The sequence below is a fragment of the Lissotriton helveticus genome, chromosome 9 (assembly GCF_964261635.1).
Source record: "Lissotriton helveticus chromosome 9, aLisHel1.1, whole genome shotgun sequence".
Classification (NCBI taxonomy): Eukaryota; Metazoa; Chordata; class Amphibia; order Caudata; family Salamandridae; genus Lissotriton; species Lissotriton helveticus.
In genome coordinates, this window is record NC_136070.1 from 886,647,502 (window position 1) to 886,670,547 (window position 23,046).

At 46.1% G+C, this 23,046-nt stretch overlaps 1 protein-coding gene across 1 annotated transcript in view; it reads left to right on the forward strand.

The window, feature by feature from the left end:
- Nucleotides 1–23,046, forward strand: part of LOC144781956 (cytochrome P450 2G1-like) — a 288,870-nt gene that overhangs the window by 212,898 nt on the left and 52,926 nt on the right. The window contains exon 7 of the mRNA XM_078661046.1: nucleotides 8,180–8,367. Coding sequence (XP_078517172.1) covers nucleotides 8,180–8,367 — 188 coding nt within the window. The remainder of the gene's footprint in view (nucleotides 1–8,179; nucleotides 8,368–23,046) is intronic.

Consider the following 23,046-nt stretch of genomic DNA (forward strand, 5'->3'; position numbering starts at 1 on the left):
GCACTTGATGCGGTTCACATGAAGAGAGAGCTGGTGTATGCTGATGTGATTCCTTCATGCTAGGACACTAAGGTATGGGCCCGCCCTGATACAACCCAAAGAGACCTTCTTAGATAATAATATAATATGTGTGTTAGGGAGGGTGAGATATAAGTGTTGTTAACTCTTATTCATTTACAGCATGTTATCATGCTGTCACCGTTCGCTGTTTATGTACTAGTAACTATGCTGGTAACTTTGCTATTGATAATATGTTCACTTGTGTTATCTAAGATACTGCGCCTGAGAAGACTGCATTAGTAAATAAACATTTCAAATGCACATGTGTTCTTCTTTACTCCATGTTCTGGTTTGTAATGATAGTATAACGAAAGAGTGTTCATGAGTTCCACGTATCCTGAGGTACTGTAAGTTCATGTTCTGGTTTGTCTAAACATTGGGAGTTTGTTATGACCAATGAGACACTGTAGCTAGCTCGGTAAGGGGTTTATTGGGTACTTAGGTGAGTTTTGGGTCACCCTAATTCTCCGAGGTTCCAATCCTCTGTGCACAGTTCTGTGTGAGAACAGAAACCCTGCGACAGAGCGGGACCAGGATACCGGGGCGCTACCCTTATCTTGTGCAGCAGACGGTGGAGATATGGGAGAGAGTGATTTCTAGGGTCATTGGTTCAACTTAAGCTCATTAGTGAAGCTATGTCAGTGGTGTGCTGAAGAACAGGGGGCTGTGAAACGCAGGGTGCTTTGTACCCAGATTAGAGATTCATTACATTTGAGAATGCATACAGAGTTAATGGTGGGGCTTGGCCAGTGTCTTCAGTATGCTAAGCTTGCCGGTACAAGTAGGGAGATCTGGTCTGGGTTTCCCATGAACCCCAGCGGTCTGAAATGCTGCAGTTGGTAGGTAAGCGCTATATAAATGCAAAATGTAATTATAGGTTGGATGTGCACTGCAATGTTTGTCATTGTGTTATGGAGCATTCAAAGGGGACCGAGTGACGCAAAGTTTTCCTGCTAAATGGGCCGGGTGGGGAGATGTGGAGGACAATATGACAGAGAAAGACTGGGAAGGGACTTGTGCACATACCCGTCGGGAGTCCTGCAATATCAAGTTTATACATTTAAATTATCTGCTCTGCACTTACCTGACACTGATTAAATTGAGCAGAATGTATTTGGGTAGGGCGATGAACAGTTCAAGGTGTGGTGTGGAGGGGTCCTCCTTCCTCCATATGGCATGGATGTGCCCTACAGTGTGTGCATTCTGGACGACTGGAAGGGAGGGAATGGAAAGGATGACTGGCGTTATGGTGGGAGAGACACTAAAAGGCTTGCTTCTGAGTATGATAAAAAAGCCACGGTGGGGGATGATACGCAGGAAGTTCTTATAGTTGGCACTGGTGGTTGCCAAGAGATGGGTGGCGATAGGGTCGTTTGGAGAGAGGGTGCCATAGGTGGCATTGTGGAGTAAGGATATGGTTGAATGGGCCTTAGCTGAGAAAAAGTACACCAGGGATGTCAAGGATGGATGATAAGGTAATGGAGCACCTAGAGATATGGATGTGGTTGTTGGAGGCCTTTCAGGGCAATTTAGGAGAAGCATGGCAAATTAAAACAGGGGTACGGAAAGGGGAGGAGGATGTGGCAGGAGTGCAATTGGAAGGAGATAAGGGGCAAAGAGAATGGAGATGATGATAACCTTTGTATTTGAATTGCCGACAATGTTCTTCATGACCAGTTGTGTATCAATAAAAAAACAAATGTATCTTGTTTAAAAATTGAAATATATTTTTATTGTTTTCACTGATACACAACGAGTCATCAAGTAAATTGTATGTGTTTCGGGTCCAGCTTTTCTCAAACTGCTTAAGATGCAATAAATAATGACACTATTCCACTCTTCCAAAGTTTTCAAATAATTCATAGCTACATTACAGTGCATTATCCGTTTGTTTCTGATCCTGTCAGCAGTGCCAAAGGGCAAACTGGCTAGTGGGCCCCAATTGTGGAGGTTGAAGTCATTTGCCACTGGTATCCTGAATCTGTCCTGCTGGTGCTCTGCATGTTGGGCTGAGTACATCCCTCCTACATTTGACTGTCAGGATAGCAGGTAGTTAAATGCTTCTCAGGGAGTTAGTGTGGGGGAACACAAACTCAGAACTCAACAGTCAACCAAGAGACACAATAGTGTATTATCCTACCAAGTGCTTCTCTCTTGATTTGAACAATTAAGGGCCTCATCTCTAGAATGGTAATCCTGCCTGCAGCTATACTACATCCATTGTTATACTTCTCCACAGACTAAGATCCAAACATCTGTGATTCATCACCTATAAAATGTGGCACAAGACACTGACTAGTCAAATGTGCAGTATTCTCATATCACCCCCAAAGCACAGATCTGCCAAATGGTTAAGTTCAGGTTCACCTTGGGATGAATATCCACTCAACATCTTAAGTTCAATATGGAGACGCTGTCTATGATTAAGTCTCTCATTCTCACATAGTTCTCAAGCTCTGTTGTTGCCTGATTCTTGTAGCTGCAATCCAAGGTGGTGAGTACTGGAGCAGGACACATGCAGCTGTTTTGCCCCTATGCTTCTACTCTTCAGCTGTCAGGGTTGGATTTAAAACCTAGTTTAGAACTGAGACAGTTCCTGCAGCAGTAGTTGTTTTCTGCAGTTATGTCTTCGCTAGGGCCAAATTCAGATGGGATAGTAGTATCGCAAGTGCTGCCTCTAGACCAAACAAGCTCCAACCTCTGCTTTGGAGGAGCAGTAGGACTCACTAGCAGCAGCACCAGTCCCTCAGACAACTTGGACTGCCGTTCTAATTTGATGTTTGAGATCTACAGAAGTCTTTATTTAGTTTGCAACCAGAACCATTCAGGTTAATAGTGGAACCATTTTCACAAACGGTTCACTCTTGGCTTCATGCCCTCACAGTCATGCTTTCTCTGTCGTGTTCCCCACTCTGAAAGTGTACGGGGTTTCTCGTCCTGGACAGCTACTCCTCCTGCAGGGCTAGGTACACTATTCAATAGCCAGACTGGTAGGTAGACTCTTGGCAGACCCTCAACTCCTCCAACAGAAAGGGCCTGTCCCTATACCTCTGGGAGAATAGCTGCCATATAGACAGCACTCTTGGTACTGCAGCACTCCTTAAGGTACTTTTTCAAAGATCTGCCTTCCTTGGCCATAAAAAACTGTGAACAGCTTTCTTTGTCATGAGCAACTTGGAACCGAAACAACATGGGTTAGTTTGCATAAGAACTGGGGATCTCTAGTTGGCAGAGGTAGGTACCTTTGACCAAATAGGGACCCTTGTTTCTAGTCAGGGTAAGGGGGATACACACTTTAGATAACCCCTGCTCACCCCCTAGGTAGCTTGGCACGGGCAGACAGGCTTATCCCAAAGGCAATGTTTAAAGCATTTGTACCAACACTCACAGTAACAGTGAAAACACCACAAATAGACACCACACCAGTTTAGAAAAATAAAATATCTTTATCTAAACTGAGCAAGACCAAAATGACAAAAATCCATCATACACATACTTAGTAGAATGTCTTTAAAAAGGTTGTTGCAAAAATAAGCTTGTAGATGATAAATGCGACACTTAGTCTCAAAGTACCTGGGATGCGTGACGCAAAACAAACTAAAGGAGTCGCAGAGAAGGCGATGCATCAATTCTCCCTGTGGTACTGTTACGATGTGAACAGGATGGCGCCTCATGCGTTCCGACGATCCGGTGCGATGCGATAAAATGGCGTCTTTGATGAGATGCAGCAACGTGGAGGCGATGCATGTACGTCCGACAGCCGCCCGGCAAAATTGGTGGTTTCCTGAGCCGCGACAGGCCCTACGACACGCTTCTCCAGTGTTGCGGCGGCAGCACACTTCAGCATTGCAATATGGGCACAGACAAGTGTGAGATCTCTGCACCTGGCTGTCATGAGCCTCCTTAAGTTTTAAAAAGACGCAACGACAGCCCTACCTGGAACTTGTTATACCCTGAGCATTAGAAACTGCAGTCCCACCTCTCACCCCTGGCATCTACCTAGGGACAGTGCTCAGGAAGAAATGATCTGTGTTTTTTTGCTAAAAGTTCCTCACTGTATTTATAAGGGGAAGCTTGTCTCTGTCCTCGCCCTTGAGTGTCTGGATCTCCACCCTCCAGCAACTACAATACAGTAATACACTTCTAGTCTCTGGGAAAGCTCTATCCACCCTCCACTTGTGCCATGCTGAACCAGTAGCCTTCTCTAATGACACCACTAGTCACAGTACTCAGATTTTTGCCCTGAATGGAGTCCTACTGGGGAACAGCGTTTACAACGCAACTTTTACAACAAAGTACCTTTACGACGCAACCATTACAACACAACTTTTACAACGACTTGCGCTGGTGGTCGCTCTAGGATAGGGAATAGTTTTAATTTACTATCCAACACCTTCCCTACTATCCACGGGGACTGGAGTTGGAATAGTAAATTAAACTATTCACTATCCAGCGCCCCCCAACGCAAGTCGTTGTAACGACTTGCGTTGTAAAACTTGCATCGTAAAGGCATGCGTTGTAAAAGCATGCGTTGTAACGACGTACATCCGTCCTACTACCATACATATGCTACACACTTACTGTACATACACGCACTCAACAGACTCAAGGAAAGTCATCGCAGTTGTCAGAGGTTCATATCAGAGTGAAAATTTACATGAAAGGCGTCAGTAAACTACCTTCTTCCTGACACTGAGAAGAACTTCTGGTGACACAAATAATTCAAAAAAACAATGCACGCTTCAACCACCACTTTGTGATTCACCAAGTACAGGGACCAATCCAGGTCACAGAACAGCTACTTGGCTTTGCATTAGCAAGAACAGGCATAGGCATCTGTGTGCACTATTAGATTCTTGTCATGAAGGGCCCAATAAAAAGTCTGTATACTAGTTTCTTGAGCAGTCAGGCGCTTAGGCCAGGGGTACACAACTGTTCGCCATGCAAGGGGGCATTCCTGTTTTAAGAGTTTGCAACCACATTTACTCAGAATTTGTGTTCATTGCATTCCCTTTGATTTTTTTGAATAGTGTCTCTTATTTTCCACAAAACATCGCTTTCCCCATGATTCGCATCCAGAAATCGAGTGACAAGATGGGCATTGGAGAAATTGTATTTTTTCAAGCTGCTTTGCGGAGTTTTGTTTTTATTTTCTGTGAGGTTAGTGGTATGTAAATGGGCAATGCATGCAGCTTCGCTTTTAACCCCTTCCATGCTGCCGTCGGCCAACGCTACCTCGCTGGTGCTGCCGTCGGCCAATGGCCGACGCGGCCCAGCCCGTTTTGCGGAAGTGACGCACTTCCGCAAAATCACGGGCGCAGTGGAGGGGTTAAAGTACCCCGCACTATTAGATAAACCTCTGCAACCATCATTAGATGGATTCTTGGGGACCCAAAAAATGTGATCGCTCTGCTCCACCTTTGAATGCAAACGTAGATGGGTTTCATGCTAATTCGTGTGCCCTCAATATGGTCGAATTTTTGCTTTCCACAGCAATGTTGTTGCCTATTGGACTAAAAGTAGTGTGCAGAATAATTGTGTATGTTTTCCTTGAGGAGTGCAATAAGTAAGTCTTCTTGGGGGTAATATTAACCAATTGTCATGGAGTGTTTCACTAATAATAAGAGTACTTCTTTGCCAGAATTTGTTTTTAGCAGAATTTCTGCTTGAGTAAAATTTCTTTTCCTTCTGTAATTTCTCTGTATATGGAAGAAATGACTAAAAGGCAACCCATCACTGAGAACACTTGGATGATTACAGCTGTATTTCAAGTGTGTTAGGCTCCGTGGGGTTTCTGTACAAGTGGTAGTTTGCAGCCCTCACACAGGTTGACTTATGAGGGCCAGAAAATATGTCTTCCTTACTATAGAACTAACCACTTTCATCCATACTATTGCTAGCCTGGTACTTTCCTGTTTCGTAATACCTCTTTCTGGACTATCAGCATTTCAAGTAAAAGGCGTAGCATTGCCTGTGGATGTTACCAGGATAACATACAAGGTATAATACCAAAAATTAACTGGAAAAGCTTCTCAGCAAGTCGGTGATATTTTAAGATATAAGGAAATTATTATTATTGACGACTTAAGCATGGTCTAAAACGTTATGTTTATTAATTTAGGAATGCAAGAGGGGCTAGAAGGAGATTCATGTTGAACCCAGCCCCGTATTTTTTACTACTAAAGTTTTTTTTTTAAAGTTATTTTTATTGAGTTATTAACAAAGAAATCACAGTACAGCAATATGGAAAATCTCAGATGTACATTATCAAGCTTCAGTATCCAGTCAATCATAATCGTGACAATCAATCCAGCAATAAAGTTTGTTCTCTCTTTGCAGCCTATTCCCATCGTAATATCTACATTCCTTTTGGTGCTATTCGTCCTCCCAACCCTCCTCATCACGATCTCTGGGTGGTTCACATATATCCCCCCTAAATTTGTTCCATGCCCCCAGATTTTACTCCACTTCCGGGGACCCCCTCGGTTGGCGAATATTGTCCTTTCAGCAACCATGGCCGTGTCCATGACCCTGCACCATGAGGCCAGTGTTGATGGCTCCGCTGAGCCCCATTTTTGTGGAATATTACGCTTGATTACCATAATCCTCAATGTGGCCCAGTCCTGTGCTTGGTGCGTGAGGTCGTTGGGCTCCCAAACATTTAACAGACATTGCCTGGGCTCCGGTATTAGTGAGACGCCCTCCGCTTGGGAAATCGTTCTCATCACTTTTACCCAGAAGTCCATGAGTTTGGGGCATTGCCATATGGTATGGAAAAAGGTACCCTCGTCCCCACAATGTCGTGAGCAGTATGGCTGTGGTGTTTTCCCTATCTTGTGTAAGGTATGTCTGGTATAGTAAGAGCGGTGTAAATTTTTTTATTGCACCAGTCTGACTCGCGATGGTATACCCACCACCCGTGGGGAACCCAATGCCTCCTGCCATTCAGTCTAGTCAAGGTCGCCCACGTCTTGGGCCCATTTGTCCCTAAGGGGTCCAGTGGGATCCGGCAGGTTATTAACCAATTTCCGGTAAGTAAATGACGTTGTTTTCTTAAACATGCAGTCTGTCAGCAATTTGTTCTCCAGAGGAGATGCCTCCGGGACATCGGTGCCAGGCGGTAATGCCGTAGTCAGTGCGTGCTTTATCTGTACGTACTTAAAGATTTCGGAGGGAGCCAATTCATATTGACGCTGGAGACGCTCAAACGTGATAACTTCCCCCTTGCTCCACAAATCCCCCACTGTGGAAATACCTATGTCATCCCACTTATCAAAGCCTTTACTATTCCTGAGTTTACCCAGTCGCTATATGTCCCAGAGAGGTGTCAGCTGAGTTATAACCTCCTGCCATCCAAGTTTATCCTGAGCTCTGTGCCATATGGAAACTGTGTGCTTTGCAGGTCCTGCTAGTGCTGTGGTCAGCCTCCGGTCGTAAAGAGCAGACAACATACCATTTGTTTGCAAGGCTGATCTATCCGTCTTGAATGCTGGGTCTGTCTGCGGGGCATGGATCCATTGGTTAATGACTTTCAATTGCGCCGCCCAGTAATACAATTGTATATCAGGGAGCGCTATCCCCCCATCGTACCATCCCCGGACTAACTTGAATTGTGCTTTACGTGCCGGTTTGTTTCCCCACAATAATCTGGAGACCTGGGCTGCTACCGCCCTAAAATAGCTCGGCGGGACTGGGAACGGCGTGTTTTCCAGCACGTATAAAAATCAAGGGAGGGCCTACAACTAACGTTTTTTAGTTATTAAAAAATGTATGGTAACAAAAAAGGAAAACTGTGTGTTCTTATTCATAAGAGGTAGAAACTCAGACATGGTGTTTTTGAAGCAAAATGTACACACATGACGAAACAGTATTTGTTGAAGTAAAGATCCTGATGTAAGCGCCCTATTGCTACATTTTTAAGTATGATCTCATAAGAACATATTTGCTTTTGAATGTGATTAAAAACATTTTTTTAACTTTGTCAGTGAGGATATATTAACCGAAAGTTAGTGCACAACGTTTGGCGAACAAAGCTGAAGATGTGATGAAACAAAATATACCCATAGCGTGTCAGAGCACTTAAAGAAAGCTGCTTGTATTGAATGTATCCTCTTTTCAGGAAAAATGCATGAGGAGATTGAACGTGTGATTGGGCGAGACCGGATCCCTGCAATAGAAGACAGAGGAAAGATGCCCTACACAGATGCTGTGATCCATGAGATCCAGCGTTTCGCTGATATAGTCCCTGGAGGGCTCCCGCACTGTACAACCAAAGATGTCTGGTTCCAAGGATACTTCATTCCTAAGGTATGACCTTTACTGTATGTATATTTTTCATTATTAATGGTACTCAGTGCGAAATCTTACTCTTTAACTATGCATATTATAAGCGGCCCTGTTAAAAAGCGACCTTTTATTCAAATTTATAGTGATTCTTTTTGCATACAAGTAGTCATGTAAATCGTAACTTTCTAAGCAACGTAACAACAATGTTAAAACATTGGAGTGTTCTTTAATGTTTTCTGCATTAAAGTGATGCGATAAAACTATCTTGAACATTTCGATAATGTTCAAATGTATGTTTTCAGTTTTTTTGCAGATTACCTTCTGTGTCACAAGTCTATATTTGACAACACACTGGTTGTTTCATAACTTTTTGTTACATCTGAAATTATGCTTAATTATTACTGGTTGGGATATATTTCCTAAGCTCGAAACTGTTGCTGGCCACACAAGACTTCCTCCCTTTTGGACCCCTCAAAGTCCCTGTTCTGAAGATGGCTTCTTTAGTGTTTCCCATTTGTAGCTAAACCTGAATGCCACAAATTTCACGCCGTCTCATTGGGCAGCTCAGAACCCAGTGCTCCTAAGGGTCTTTAACTATAGAACCTCCACAAGCTGTTAAAGGAAGAATATATAATAGACCGCGATCCAACAAAAAACTGGGCTTTATTTATTACTGATTTCTAGATATTGAAAATAACAGTCCAAAACATGGAATATAGAAAAAAAAACGAAAGGTTTGGAATGCGACCAGCCATGACATTCTGACGGTTACTAACCAGTATTGAATACAAATGTGTGTGCCTTTTATTCTTGAACATTTAAGGTCAGTGAGCTAGCCAGGGAACAAGCTGTGTGCCCAGTCCGGTAGGGTATTTTTGCTTTTATCCACTGTAGCCAGACGTTTGGACAGATTACCAGAGATTGGCCGTTTATCACCTAGGGGTTCTGTGTGGAGTGGGTGAGCACGCCATGTTGGCCTCTGCTTGCCTATGCAACCAGAATGGTGGCTGCTGTTTGCCTTTGCATACTGCTTTTGGGGAGTGAAAAGGATTGCGATGCCATCTGCTGATTGCCTTTACATGTTTGGTATAGTATTATAATCATGCTGAGGTTGTTTTGGTCCCTTTACAATGCTGGCAGGTACTTCTGAAAACTGCTGTCTTCACTATGTCTCAGCACCTGAAGAGTTTCAGGTGTTTAACTTAACTTGTGTAATCTGGCCTGTTCCTGTCATAGATGAGAGTGTTTTCCCTCATATTCCCCAATACTGCTCTGTCCTTCCTAAAATCTGGACATGTGAAAAGGGAATACCCTGCTAAAGAGCCACAGACTGGATTGCACTGACTTGTGGACGTGTCTGGTCAGACTAGCCAGGTGATTGCAGAGAAAGATATCTCCTAACTTTAGGACTCCTAAATGCCTTCTGTAATACTGAAAGTCTTTAAGTTAGGATTTGTCTCAGTTTAAGAGTAGTGAAGTTAGGACTCCTAACTTTAGGTCTCCTAAATGCCTTCTGTGAATACCGAAAGTCTTAAAGTTAGGATTTTTCTCAGTTTAGGAGTCCTAAAGTTAGGAGTCCTGACTTTACTACTCCTAAACTGAGAAAAATCCTAACTTTAGGACTTTCGGTATTCACAGAAGGTATTTAGGAGTCCTAAAGTTAGGAGTCCTAACTTTACTACTCCTAAACTGAGAAAAATCCTAGCTTTAAGACTTTCGGTATTCACAGAAGGCATATGGAATCCTAAAGTTAGGACTCCTAACTTCTGTGAATACCGAAATGAGTAAGTGCCTTCTGTGAATACCAAAATGAGTAAGTGCCTTCTGTGAATACCAAAATGGTAGTAAGTTTAGGATTTTGTCTTAAGTTAGTTCAGTGAATCGGGCCCATCCTGATGTTATTAATGTTTCTTTTACGGAGTCGCTTTTATCGCGAAATGTTTTCTTTCCCACTAGGGGCTGTTTATTCTCCTTTTTGGCAAGACATTTGCAAGCCTCCTTCACGACAGAGGACAATATTTGATTTTTACCCATACTGATATGCCTGGGGAGGGTAGCTTCATTGTTTATTTAATAAATTCCTGCTATATGAAATGCAATGTTTCCTTGTTGTTAGTATAGTTAACACCGTACCAATCAGAAAACAATTAGTGAACGACAAATTCCCAAAGTCAATATAAAATTAAATGTTTAGCCTCTGTACCTTTTTCCTCTGCAACTGATTCATTTTAAAGGCACTATGAAACTACGTGATTTGGTAACTGCCTCTTTCGACCTCTGGCAATAATTGTCTCAGAGCACACAACACCAGTGGATGTGGTGTGCCTCGGTAAGGGCTGATAGTAACTTCTCCTTAAGAATGGTTCACGGTTGTTGATCCCAGAAGGATCCGCCATTTCCAGGTTACGAAATATTGCTGGAGTTTCCACTCGAGTTATGTAGCAGGATTATCTTTGCTCTCATGCCTAATTTCACTCCTGAGCCAACCCACACCTTTCCAGAACCTCCCAGCAATCAGATCTGCTAAATCACAGGGGCCACTTCAAATTGCTCAAGGGAGTGTTAATAAGGCTGAAACAACAGGACTTTTAACAAATAGAAATTGCTGTGCTCCGATGAATTAGTATGAATCCATGTATTTAAAGAAATTTTTATTGGCTACTCGGGCTAATGATTGAAATACGAAATTAGGTTGCTGGTTGACTGGGGTGGAACCCCTGGTCAAGCGGCAACCACAATCCTAGTCAGTGTAAGTCAGATACTTACCCTAAATGAACCTGTGCTCGACCCTCTAATAGCTTGCCACAGAGCAATCAGGCTTAACTTGGAGGCAATGTGTATACTATGTGTGAAACGCTTCTACCAGTAACACATTCAACACACACTGCAAAAGAATTTGACACCAGATTAGAAACTTAGTTTTCTTTAACCCCTTCTGTGCTGACGACAGAACAGTTCCATCCTCCACCATGATGGGCATGTGCGGAGGACAGAACCGTTCTGTCTTCTGCACACGGCCAGTAAATCCCTCTTGCTGTTTACAACAGAGGGGTTTCCTTTTTTATTTTTCAGCCTCAGGAGCAGGGTAAGAGCTTCCCCTGCAGCCGAGGCATTTTCTTTTGTGAGTGTAATGGCGATCTGCACCCATGACGCAAAGTTGTCATTATATTGAAATTGAAAGTAAAATGAGCCGATCAGCTCATTGAAAAAAAAGGGTCTGTTCTCGGTGGAAAAATGCATTGCATTTCCTGTTGCGGGCACTAAGTCTCCCCACCCAGGTGAGGTACTATTTTTATTGGGAGACTTGGGGAAATGCCTGGTGGAAGGAAGTTTGTGGCTCCATGCAGATTCCACAACTTTACATCACCTGGCCTCCGTCCTCCGGCTCTGGTAAACGCCAGGGACAGGGTATCACGGGCCTGGCGCGACCAGGTCCAGGAGCTCTGACGAGGCCCGTGGCCCCAGCGGGCACCGGGGCAGGTGCTCCTGCCGTGGGCTCCATCCCTGGCCTGCCACACCAGCAAGGGTCCTGGACGTCGATCCATCAGGCCCAGGGAGGCTTCTCCTGCTTGACTGGGTTCAGAAGCTCTGACTGGGGACCCGGTGGCCCACCTCTCCTGGGCTCAGGCCACGTTCCTGCCGCAAAGCACCCATTAGGGGTCCCGCTGGCCCAGGTAGGCCTTGACTGTGCTCCCGGGCCTAGGACCTCTGACCGGGGCCCCACTGGGCCAACGGGCCGGGGCTCGCATTCTGGGCTTCATCCTCCAGCCTCACGCAATGCCAAGGGCCTGGGACGGGGATCCATCGGACACAGGGAGACTTCCCTCACTTTTCCAGCATGTTATGGTGCTTTTTGTGCCCCAGGTTAGAGCTCTCTTCAGGTCTCCCCCCTCATAGCCCTATGCCTGAGGCCCCGCTTGGACTCCCAGCACCTGGGCCGCAGATTCCCTTTCCCCTCCAAGGACAAGTGGAAGTCCTATCATTAAGACACATAACAACCAGGTGGCTGTCCTTCAATTTAGGCCATCTGGATTCACTGACCCCCTCAGGTATCTTGTCATTGTCATGCATTCCAGTGGATACTTGGATTGATTGGCCACGTTTGATCCATTTAGGGACGGACTTCTTGGCCAGCCTTGGCTGTTATTTCAAGCAAAAAGCTTCCACCCTGCTAGGGACCATGTGACTCAAGGCCCTGCCGTTTGCAGAAGCCTGTCCCTTACCCAGGTAATCGGAGGCCGAGCAGGCTTGGCAGCTTGCGCCCCCTGGGCCTACCAGAGTGGAAGGCGTCTGGTGGTGTCAGGTCCTGGAAGCCGGCAAGTAGTCCGGGCCCCATGCGCTACACCGTCGCCCTCCTCAGCATGAGTTGCCGGGAGGCAAGTAGCTCAAGGAAGGAACCTCCAGAGTGCTGGCCTCAGACTCCACAGGGCCACTCTTTTTGATGTTGCACTGCCGTGTGCCTGGGGCCTGGGTCGGTCTGGGCCATCTGGTCGCTGGGTCATCCTGGGCCATCTGCTCACTGAACTGGCCGACCAGATTGCCGGCGGTGCTAACTTTGACTTTTGTATCACCCAAGGGTTCTGTGACCCCTCACTTCGTTGAGACTTACTAGTTGCCAAAAATAGGCTTCCCTGGCAGGCCCCTGTGGAGAGAGTGTGTTGGTCTGGACTTAACCCTCCTTGGCTCTACAGACCTGGGCTCTAGGAAGGTGGATGGGCACTCACCGAAGACTGCACCCTAAGCCCGGGATACTGGGCAGCCACTACCCAGGGTAGGGTGACTGCAGACCAGGGAGGACTCTCTTGGTCCCCCTCCCACAGGGGTTAGGCCTAGAGTGGAGACCAGCCTTGCAATAAGGCCTAGTCCTCCCCCAGGTGCCATGCTAGAACACGAGCCCAGAAGAGCTCAGAGAAGCCACCAGCATATATGCCTAGGCCCAGTTTCGAATGGCGGCAACTGTCGATTTCCTGTACCACCTAGGAGGTACTGTCCGCAGGTCAAGGTGCAAGGCTAACTGGTCTACTGAGAACAAGCAGGTCGTGGCACAGGGGAATTGGCAGGGCCAGGAAGCCCTCTCCCCCTTCCCCCGGCAGGGAGGTAGGCCACAGTCGCACCCTAGGTCAGACCACCGGTGTGCTGCCTGCACAGGGCAGGCTGGACTCTGGTTGATCGAGCATAGTTAGGCCATTTGGCAACTTTGGGATGCTTGATTGGAAGCACCTGACATTGGTCCCGGTCAGGGCTTCTGAACCATAGAGCAGACAGGATGGGCTCCGCAGGGTTAGGGAGCCAGCAGGCCTGGGTCTACGCGCACCGGGGTCTGGGCTGAAACGTGAAGTGTAGCGCATGTGCACCCAAGGGCATCACAGACCTGTTAATGCTCGATCTTGTGTGGTTGAACACCACTTCTCACTCTTAAAAGTTGAATACTGTCCTCTGGGGATCGTGTAACTAGTTAGCATAGAAAAGTCTTGTTTGTTATTGGAATCAACCTGACTAATAGCTTCTCCTACCAAGAATGGCCATGCATCACCACCCACAGAACTGAGAAAGAGCTATCAATCTGTCAATCCTTTCCATGTCTGGGCTGGGTGAGGTTTCCCGTGTTGAGCCAAATTAAGCCGCAGGCACCACTCCTGGTGATGCCCTTCTGTCAATTCTCTTAAGTTTCAGCTATGCAACCATACTTCCCAGAACCCAAAGACATTGGTTTCCTGGAAGCTGCTCAGTGGGTCATGCGAATAACATTGCCAGAATGCTAGTCGGCATAGTTTATGGTTAGAACTACAACAGCAACTGATTGTCTTTTAATCTCCGACTTCCATTCTTGATTAATGGAAACTTTCTTGGCAAATGATTTCGCTTTGGTTCGACTTGCGCCGGTCAATTAATTTGACCTCTATCGGCACAATGCGAATGCCCTAGTTCGTCCCTCTTAGTCAAGGCCCCAGTTTTGAAAAACAACATACTAGAACTGGAATCCTATTCCATTATTCCTAGCTGAAGTAGTCAGGCGACCAGCCTGCTTTGAACACTCTCATTTTTTCTCAGTAAACTCTTCAGTCACCAGGGTACTCAGTCAAGAGCATCAACGGGTGCCGGGAGGCATGGGCAGGGACAGGCTGTGGACTGCCAGCTCGATCCCAGGCTTCCAACGAAGAGGTTTTTAACTGCAGCAACCTTAATATACGCTATGGGAGCTGGAATTACCGTGGCTGCTGGCACCAAACTTACCTGCCAATGGATCCTCGATAAAGTATTAACAGTGTACTCATTCCAATTAGAGGGCCTCGAGAGTCCCGTATTGCTATTTCTTTGTCAATACCTTCCCTGAGTCAGGAGTGGGTAATGTGTGTGCCTGCAGCCTTCCGTGGATGTGGTAGCTGTTTCTCAGGCTCCCTTTCTGGAATCAAACCCTGATTTCCCATTTCTCTTGGTCACCATGGTAAGAATAGAAAGTACCATCGAATGTTAATAGGTCAGACATCTGAATGTATCGCAGTCGTCACAGGGATCTTAGAATTACTGTACATACTAACAAAGAAGACATCAAGGACTTAAAAATGAAAGAACAGGGGCATCAGGAGAGGCTGGAGAGAATAGAAAACAACCAGAGATGGAATGATTTATGGATCTTGAATGTGCCGGAAGTGACAGAGGGGGAAGATCAGAAATCTTTAGTCATTAATTTGATTAAAAGTGGACTGAAAATGGAAGAGATTCTTTGGGATATCCAGAGTTCATAGGGATCCCTTCAGACTGAACCCAAAAAGAACTAAGCTGAGGAAGATTTTGATAAATGTCCCCACTTTCAGCCTAAAAGAGAACATTTTGTTAAGAGCTCTGAGAACAAAATCAGTGAAAGTAGATGGGGTTACATGTGAGATTAGGTCGGATATTTCTCATATTACATCCAACAGGCAGTGAGAACTGGGAAAGAGGATTGACCCGCTGAAGAAACTGGGGCCTACGGTTCAGTTGAAGTTCCCAGCATTCTTAAAAGTGATGCTGAACAATGAAATGCACAGCTTCCTGTTGGCAAGTGAAGTGGACAAATGTATAAAGAGCTTACAGAAAGCAGTTGAGTGTGATAACTGATTAATTAGGCTGTAGGCAAAAACTCTTCTTGTTGAATGCCCTTAATTGATATGGGCGATGTTAGACCTGGCAACATTGGCGTGGGTCTCCCTTTCATTTTTGCTGTTGCCTCATGTGTGTTTTTCTGGTGTTAGATGCTTTGGGCACTGTGCCACTGCTGTCCAGTGCAACAGTGCAAGTGCTCCCTATTGTAAATGAATGTATTGATTGGTGATTCCATCATTGACTATTTGGTTTACTTGTCAAACCCTAGTACAGTGCACCAGGAGTGCCCAGGGCTTGTACATCCAAATGCTGCTAGTGGGCTTGCAGCATTGGTTGTGCCACCCACAGAAGCAGCCTTGTAAAATGTGTCTAAAGGTCTGCCATTGCGGAGCCTGTGTGCAGCCTGGTACTGCCATGCTGACTGGGCAAGTGCACCCACTTGCCAGTCCCTAAACCTTCCCTTTTCTTCATATCAGACACCCCTATGGTAGGCCCAAGGGCAGGGTGCATTGTAAGTATAAGGTAGGACAAGCCCTGATGTGTGTGTTATGTCCTAATAGTGAATTACAGCCATTTTCGTTTTTCACTATTGCAAGGCTGCCTGTTCTCCATAGGCCAGAATGGGCTGTTAGATTATTACATGTTTATAATCCTAACAGACTCAGAGAACATGGTAGAAATTCGAGTTTAGTATGCCTGAACTCAGAATAATAAAATACATCTTTTAGTAAAGTTGTTTTTAATATTCTGTGTTTGAAAATACCACTTTTAGAAAGTAGGTATGTTCTTGCCTAATTGTCCAGGCCTGCCTCTGCTAGGTTGTGTATTCCTTGTCTGGGTTTGTGAGTGACAGGGCTGGGGATTCCAGGAGACAGGCTTGGGCAGCCCAGAGGTGAATAGAGAGATCTGCATCTAGATAGGAGGGAGGAGTTGCACCTGGGACCTGAAAAGGGCAGGGCCTTCCCTCTACAATGCTGGCTCCACCTCCTGTGGCTTGTCTAATGTCTCTGTTCTGCACTGTGAAAGGAGCGAAGGAATCTTGTCAACAAAGTGCTCTGAGGCTGTGCCTACTCTCCCCTGTGCTGGCTCCACCTCCTGTGGGGCGGCTGATGTCCCTGCCCCGCATAGTGAATAGAAGGAAGGAGTCCTGTAAACAAAGTGCTCAGGAACTGGTTTGCACTGGGCACAGAACAAAGGATTTTGGGGTATAAATATTGGGACCCTGATCCCAAGAAATTAGATCTCGTTTGGACTACAAGAAGAAACCTTTCCTGAGGAGAGGAACCGGAAGAAACTAAGGAGAGACTATTCCTAAGCTGAAGTACTGCTTAGGGGATTGGCCTGCAGTGGTTGCCTGACTGCCAAAGGAAGAAGAAAGGACTTTGTGTACTTTATGTTCAACTTGTGAAGGATCTCCAAGGGCTTGGAAAAGAGCTTGCCTCCTGCTGGAGTCTCAGGGACAACAAGCTTCACCCCCCAGCTCCCCAGAGTTCTTTGGAAGTTCCTGCTGCTGTTTTGGGCCTTTCTAGGGACTGCGTGTTGCAAGGAGCTGGAAGCGTGACTCAACGAGGAAGAAGCGTGTCGCCGTCGCTGCTGCTGCCGTTGCACTTTTGAACAAGGGTGTCGCCACTGGAGTTGTCGCACTGCACCTTATCAAGAGAAGCGTCTCGCAACATAGAGGAAGCATGTCACCGTCGCTGCTGCCTGCCGTTGCACTTCTGAACAAGTGTGTCGCCGCTGGAGTTGTCGCACTGCACCGCATCGAGAGAAGGGTCTCGCAACGAGGAAGATGTGAGTCACCGTCTCTGTTGCTGCCGTCGCACTTCTGAACAAGGTTTTCACCGCTGGAACTGTTGCATGCACCGCATCGAGGAAAGCGCCTCGCATCCCCCGAGAAGCGCGCCGCCGTCGGAGCTGCTCCCTTCGCATTTCTGAACAAGGATATCGCCGCTGGAGTTGTCGCAAGGTGCCGAAGCTTCACGCAATCGTGGGAGAAGAGTGTCGCAGCTGAAGCTGTTGCCGTCGCACTTCTGAACAAGGGTGTTGCCGCTGCAGTCCACGCATCGAACCGAGAACTTCACGCATCCCCGGAGAAGCGTGCCGCATCTGGAAGATCTTCACGTCTTATTTCTTTGCACCTGAACTTTGCCGCATTCCCATCGCTGCAACATTGCTTGTCGTGGACGCGCAACGCATCGTAAGGTACAGTGTCGCATCTTAAGAACTGAACTGAACTAAGCTAAAACTACCATCTTAAAGTAGCAGTATTGTGTATTTTTTTCGGTTATGGTCTTGTGTTAAAGCTATATAAAGTATACTTATTTTTGATATAAAAACCTTGTGTGGTGTCCATCTGTAGTGTTGTCACTGGGTTACTGTATGTGGTCACAAATGCTTTACACACTGCCTCTGAGTAAGCCTGTCTGCTCTTGCCAAGCTACCAAGGGGGTGAGCAGGGGTTATTTTACGAGTGTACCCCCTTACCCTGACTAGAGGCAAGGCTCCCTATTTGTCACAAGTACCTACCTGTGCCAACTAGAGACCCCCAAATCTAACAGGCAAACACTTTAAAAACAAAATGATCCTTCGGGGTGAGGTAACACCCTCAGGGCACATTTGGGATAGTATAACGTAAGCGTTTTCTAGGTATGGCCCAATCCGTAGTGGTACACCGTCACAATTCCTAGAAAAAGCATGACATGCTTAGCACATTTCTATCATGAACCAGCAAAAACACGCAGCGTTGTGCAACCCACCCCCCTGACCACGTTTCCCTGCATCACTGCCGAGGCTTCTATGAAAGTAAGATAGCAGGCAGCAAAACACCAAGAAAGCGCCATCTGCACGTTCCATTTAATTTTCAATGTTACCACTTGTGTTTAAGTGTTTAAAGGTCAACAAGGGAGCCCGAACGAGTCAACACAGGACCTCGGGATACATGATTATTTGAAACAACAGTGGTCCCATGCAAAAGAATTTTCAACCACAAGGAATATAGACACAATGGAACTATATTAATTTGACATGTCCAGCCGGCCAGAGGTCTCAATCTTTACTTAATCAGGAATGAAAAAACAAGGATTCCTTCAACAGTTCATCCTAGTGGGGCACAAGCCTGCACCCAAGCACATACAGATTTGTACAGTGAGGAAACAAGGAACAGCACAATTATAGAGTGGAGTGCACTCCATTTCATCCATGTAATCAATATCATCAGTATTGGCAGTAGAATGCGTGACTTCCGGAAACGCGGTCTGCCCTCCATCCGCGTGGAAAAGTAATTGACAATGGGTTAGGGAACGTAATTTCGCTCCCATACCGGAAGCACCGCTGAAAGGATTTGTCGCACAAAAGATTCCAAAAATGTATCCAGTTTTGTAGTTTTAATCCATTTATTCCAGTTCTCAATTTGTAATTCCTTTTCGTCCGTCACATGAAAAACCGTTATGTATTTAATTCTGATGCGGTAAATATGCCCATCCGGGCCTTATTTTTACGGCAGGAAACATACATAGTTCATCCTCAATAGTATCATATTCCCAATGTATTTCGGTTGCTTTTATCAACCTTCGTCAGGGGTACACTACAAATTCAAACAACAACATTTTAGACTTCATGTTATAAAACGCATATCATATCATTGCAATATCATTATTTGTTTTGTACTTTGTTAATAAACTCAATCAGCGCTTTCCCTCTAGTACCTCCCAATGCTAAAGTACTCTTCATCAACTCTCCTCCATTGTTGTTTTACTTTACATTCCCACGTTAGTAAAACATCTACGAAACTGTCTCCCCACTAGCTTAGATGACAAAACCTGCCCATTGTCTCTCGTTCCACATTAAATAAAAATCCCTCTCGTACCTGTGAAGATTTTCGTAAACCCAGTTCTTATTCCTCGAGCCAGTTAATGGCTCTTTCACATTTGCCGCCATTTTAAGCTCATCACGTTTTGGGACCCGCCCCTTACTGTTTCCTGAATTTTACCAATTTACTACGGGACGCATAAACCACTGGTATGGCTCCTGTATGTTGAGATCACCTATATGTGAAACCTTAATCTGTCCCCTCCCTCGATTCAACAGTCCCTCAGCATTAACTAAATTGCTCCGCCCACCCTTACGATGTATAAATATGCGCCTATTAAAAAAGATTACATTCTGAGTTTTTGTAAATTAAAAAGTACACAAATTAAACAGGACTTGCAAGGTTAAAATGCATCCACTAAATAACTGTATGATATAACGTCTCTCTCATGTTTATAACTTCAAATCGTCTTTCACGTTCATTGCTGTTTTGGAGCTGTTCAAACTTGCTCCCCATAGTGAGGAGTGTAGGTTTCACATGTGACCTTGATATATTTCAAACCCTTGGCTAGAAGAATCAGAAGTGAGCAAGGGATTCCTCTTTTTAGATGCAATGGTTGGGAGAAGGAACTAGCCTTGCATCTGATGACCTCATGATTTATTCAGCCTATCTGCGGGCTACAATGGCACATGTTGTTAAGATGACTATGGATTTTGTCAAGATCACGGGCTATGAGATTTAACAGAGAAAAGCAGACTTCCCTATTCAGAAATCCAGTCATTAAAGCCTTCCTGGAAGGTCTCAAAATAGTCATTCCTGCTTGGGTGCCACCAGCTCCCACATGAAATTACAATATTGTATCAACAAGAATAATGGGCCCACCATTTAAGTCCCTCCACTCCTTCCCACACTAGTTTTGATAGTGGAAGGTAGAATTCCTGGTCGCTATCACTTTGCTTAGACATGTCAGTGAACTTCAGGCACTAACTTTCGAGGAACCTTTCTGTGAGAAGTTGGCCTGATAAATGATGCTAACTAGTTCTAGTGATCACCTTGTATCGGTCCAAACAGCCCTTATGGTGATTGGTTGTAAGTCAACCTTATAGACCAGCTATCCTAATGGTAGCATGGACAAAGCAGTCTTAGGCTAAACTCTTTTGGCATGTGAAGCCAGCTGTTTTACCACATATAACCCCTTGAATACCAGATGAAAGGACACCACACAGGTTGTTATGAAAATAAACAATATATTTATTAATAACAAACACCTCTGAACTCTTTATGAGGTCAGAGGGCTTAGCACATGACAATCTCTTAGGAAAAATACGATAAGTTGCACAAAATTACAATAGTGCCCTAGGGGCACGACAAACCATAAACTAAGTAAATGGTATAAGGAAATCGATAGAAGAGATGGAGCTGTCCAGAGGCTGGAGGTTCGCTGGGACTACACTATCCTAACCACAGGTAAGTAATAGGAGGCCCACGGAGCGCGTGTGCAGAGTGTGAACTCACACGCGGGATGCAGAACTAAGTCAATGGACAGTACAGTTTATGAAAAAGGTAAGTACGGACAGTCTTTACTATCTAGGAGTAAAACGACTGGAAATCTGGACACTAGGAGAGTTAATCTACCCTTGAGCACCGAAATGCTCTTGTTACCTCACCCACGGGCTGCGGGTGCATAGGTGTCAAATTGTGTCGGGTTTCCGCGTCGAAGTCAATGGAGCCTTGAAGAAAGATGCTGCAGGCGACCAAGTGGAAGATGTCCGGTGCGAACCACGGGTGGATCGAGGAAGAAGAGGACCTGAAAGCAGAGGGGACAATGTTCAAAGTCACTAGCCAGTGACCGGAGTGGAACCAGGAAGGAACCAGATGTCGTCGTCGCGATCAGGTGAAGAGTGGACGCTTGACTCTGCAGCCACGTGGACCAGGAGGTGTCTTCGACGACCAGGATGGAGGCACGAGCTGTCCCACGCAGGCTCTCGCTGTCGGCGGTGTCTGTTCCGGATTCGGCGTCAACAGGCCTTGGCAAAGGCAACCCATGCGGTGAGTGGAAAGGCGTCTGGTGCGGACTAGGAGAGTCCGGGGTGCTCCTCTTTTGGAGGGGAGGAAGGGCCAGTCTGGAGCAACCAGACCAGCAGTGAAGATTTCAACGATCGTTGTCTAGGAGGTCACTAGCCAGCCGGCAAGTGACCAGACAACGCGCCGAGCAGCAACCAAGCAAAAGGGCCCCACGCAGATCTCGTGGATGCTGGAGGGCTGGTCTTCGGTGCAGGGGCTGCTCGGGGCTGGGGCTTCTCAATCCCCAAAGCACTTGGTCGAGTTCACCTCAGAAGTCGTGCTGAAAGCGAAGTGCAGTTTCTTTCAAGATGGCCGGTCCCACGTGTCTCGTCGCACCCACGGATCTCAGCTGTGCTGCAGATGTGAGTTGAGGTCGGAGAGGTCTGGGAATCCGGGTCTCGTTGGGCTCTGAAGTCTGGATCCTCGAGGGAAGACGACAAAGTGAAGCTGCTGGACGCTTGATGGTGCCTGCAGTTGCAGGGTGGACACTCCTTGCCCACAAGGGAGGTTCTTCAGTCTTCTGTGGAGCAGAACGTCGAAGTCCAGAGTTTCTTCTTGTAAAAGTTGTTCAGGATAATCTAATTTGGAATGGGACCAGCTCCTACCTTTATTCTCCTAAAGGGGGGCTGCACTATGACTAGGTCCCTCCCATGGGTGGGACCAGGAAGGGGGGTGGTTACACCCCCTATCCTTTGTCCGGTTTCACGCCAGAGCTGGGGCAGGGGTGTCCCAGCAACTGGTTTGAACCGGTGTATGCACAGTGCACCTTGTGTGCCCCAGGCATGTCTCATTCCTTTCAGGCCGGTCCTACCCAATACACAAAATCCTGTCTGGGGTGGTGCTAGCGCCTCCCAAGGCAGGAAACCCTTTGTCCAAGCCTCCCTCGCTGGAAGGACTCCCAGCAGCAGGAGGTCAGACTTGTGTCTGTGGTGGCAGCATCCATTTTGTGATGCTGAGGCTCGAGTTAACTTTAACCGGGGTTCACAGTTACATACATGTCGTGTCCCTCTAGAAGGTTGGAATGCTACCCCCGTCGCCAGAACTGGCGAGGGGGTAGTATTCCAATTCATATGACACCTTACTCGACATGTTTTGATAATGCTATACCAAAGTTGGCATTCAACCGCGAGGATGATAATGCACTTAAGAGTATATGGTATAGCGTTATCATGGAACAGCTATTAGGACTTGGTTCCGCAAGCTGCAGACGGGCTCAGCTCATGCCAGAGCACCATCTCACATAATTCCAAGCACTCTGCCCTCAGGATTGATAAGGCCTGCCATAGGAGTGACTGATAGGAGGATATGTGTCCATTTTGGGGTTAGATATAGGTATACTATATCTACAGCAAAGGGTGATTACACCACCTTGCCCCAGCTGTCTTTCCAGCCAGTTGTGTCTGTTTAGAGGGCCAGCCAGAGGTGGCATAATACATGCTTCAGCCCCTGGTAGGCCTTGGGTTCACCTATGCCCTGGGTACCTAAGGTACACTGTACAGGGGCTGATAAGGTGTCCCAATACCAATTGGTAAATGCACCTAAAGTACATGGATGTCAATTTAGAGAGAGAACAGCTAGGCTGTGGGTCTGATTAGCAGGCCCACAGCCAGGGAAAGTCATAAACCAGTGAAGCAAAAAGCAAAAATCTGGGGTGACCATAGGATTGCAGACCCTACTCTCCTACACTTTCTTCCAAATACATAGGGACAGGGTTGTACTTCGTACCATCCCCAAATTTCTTCCCA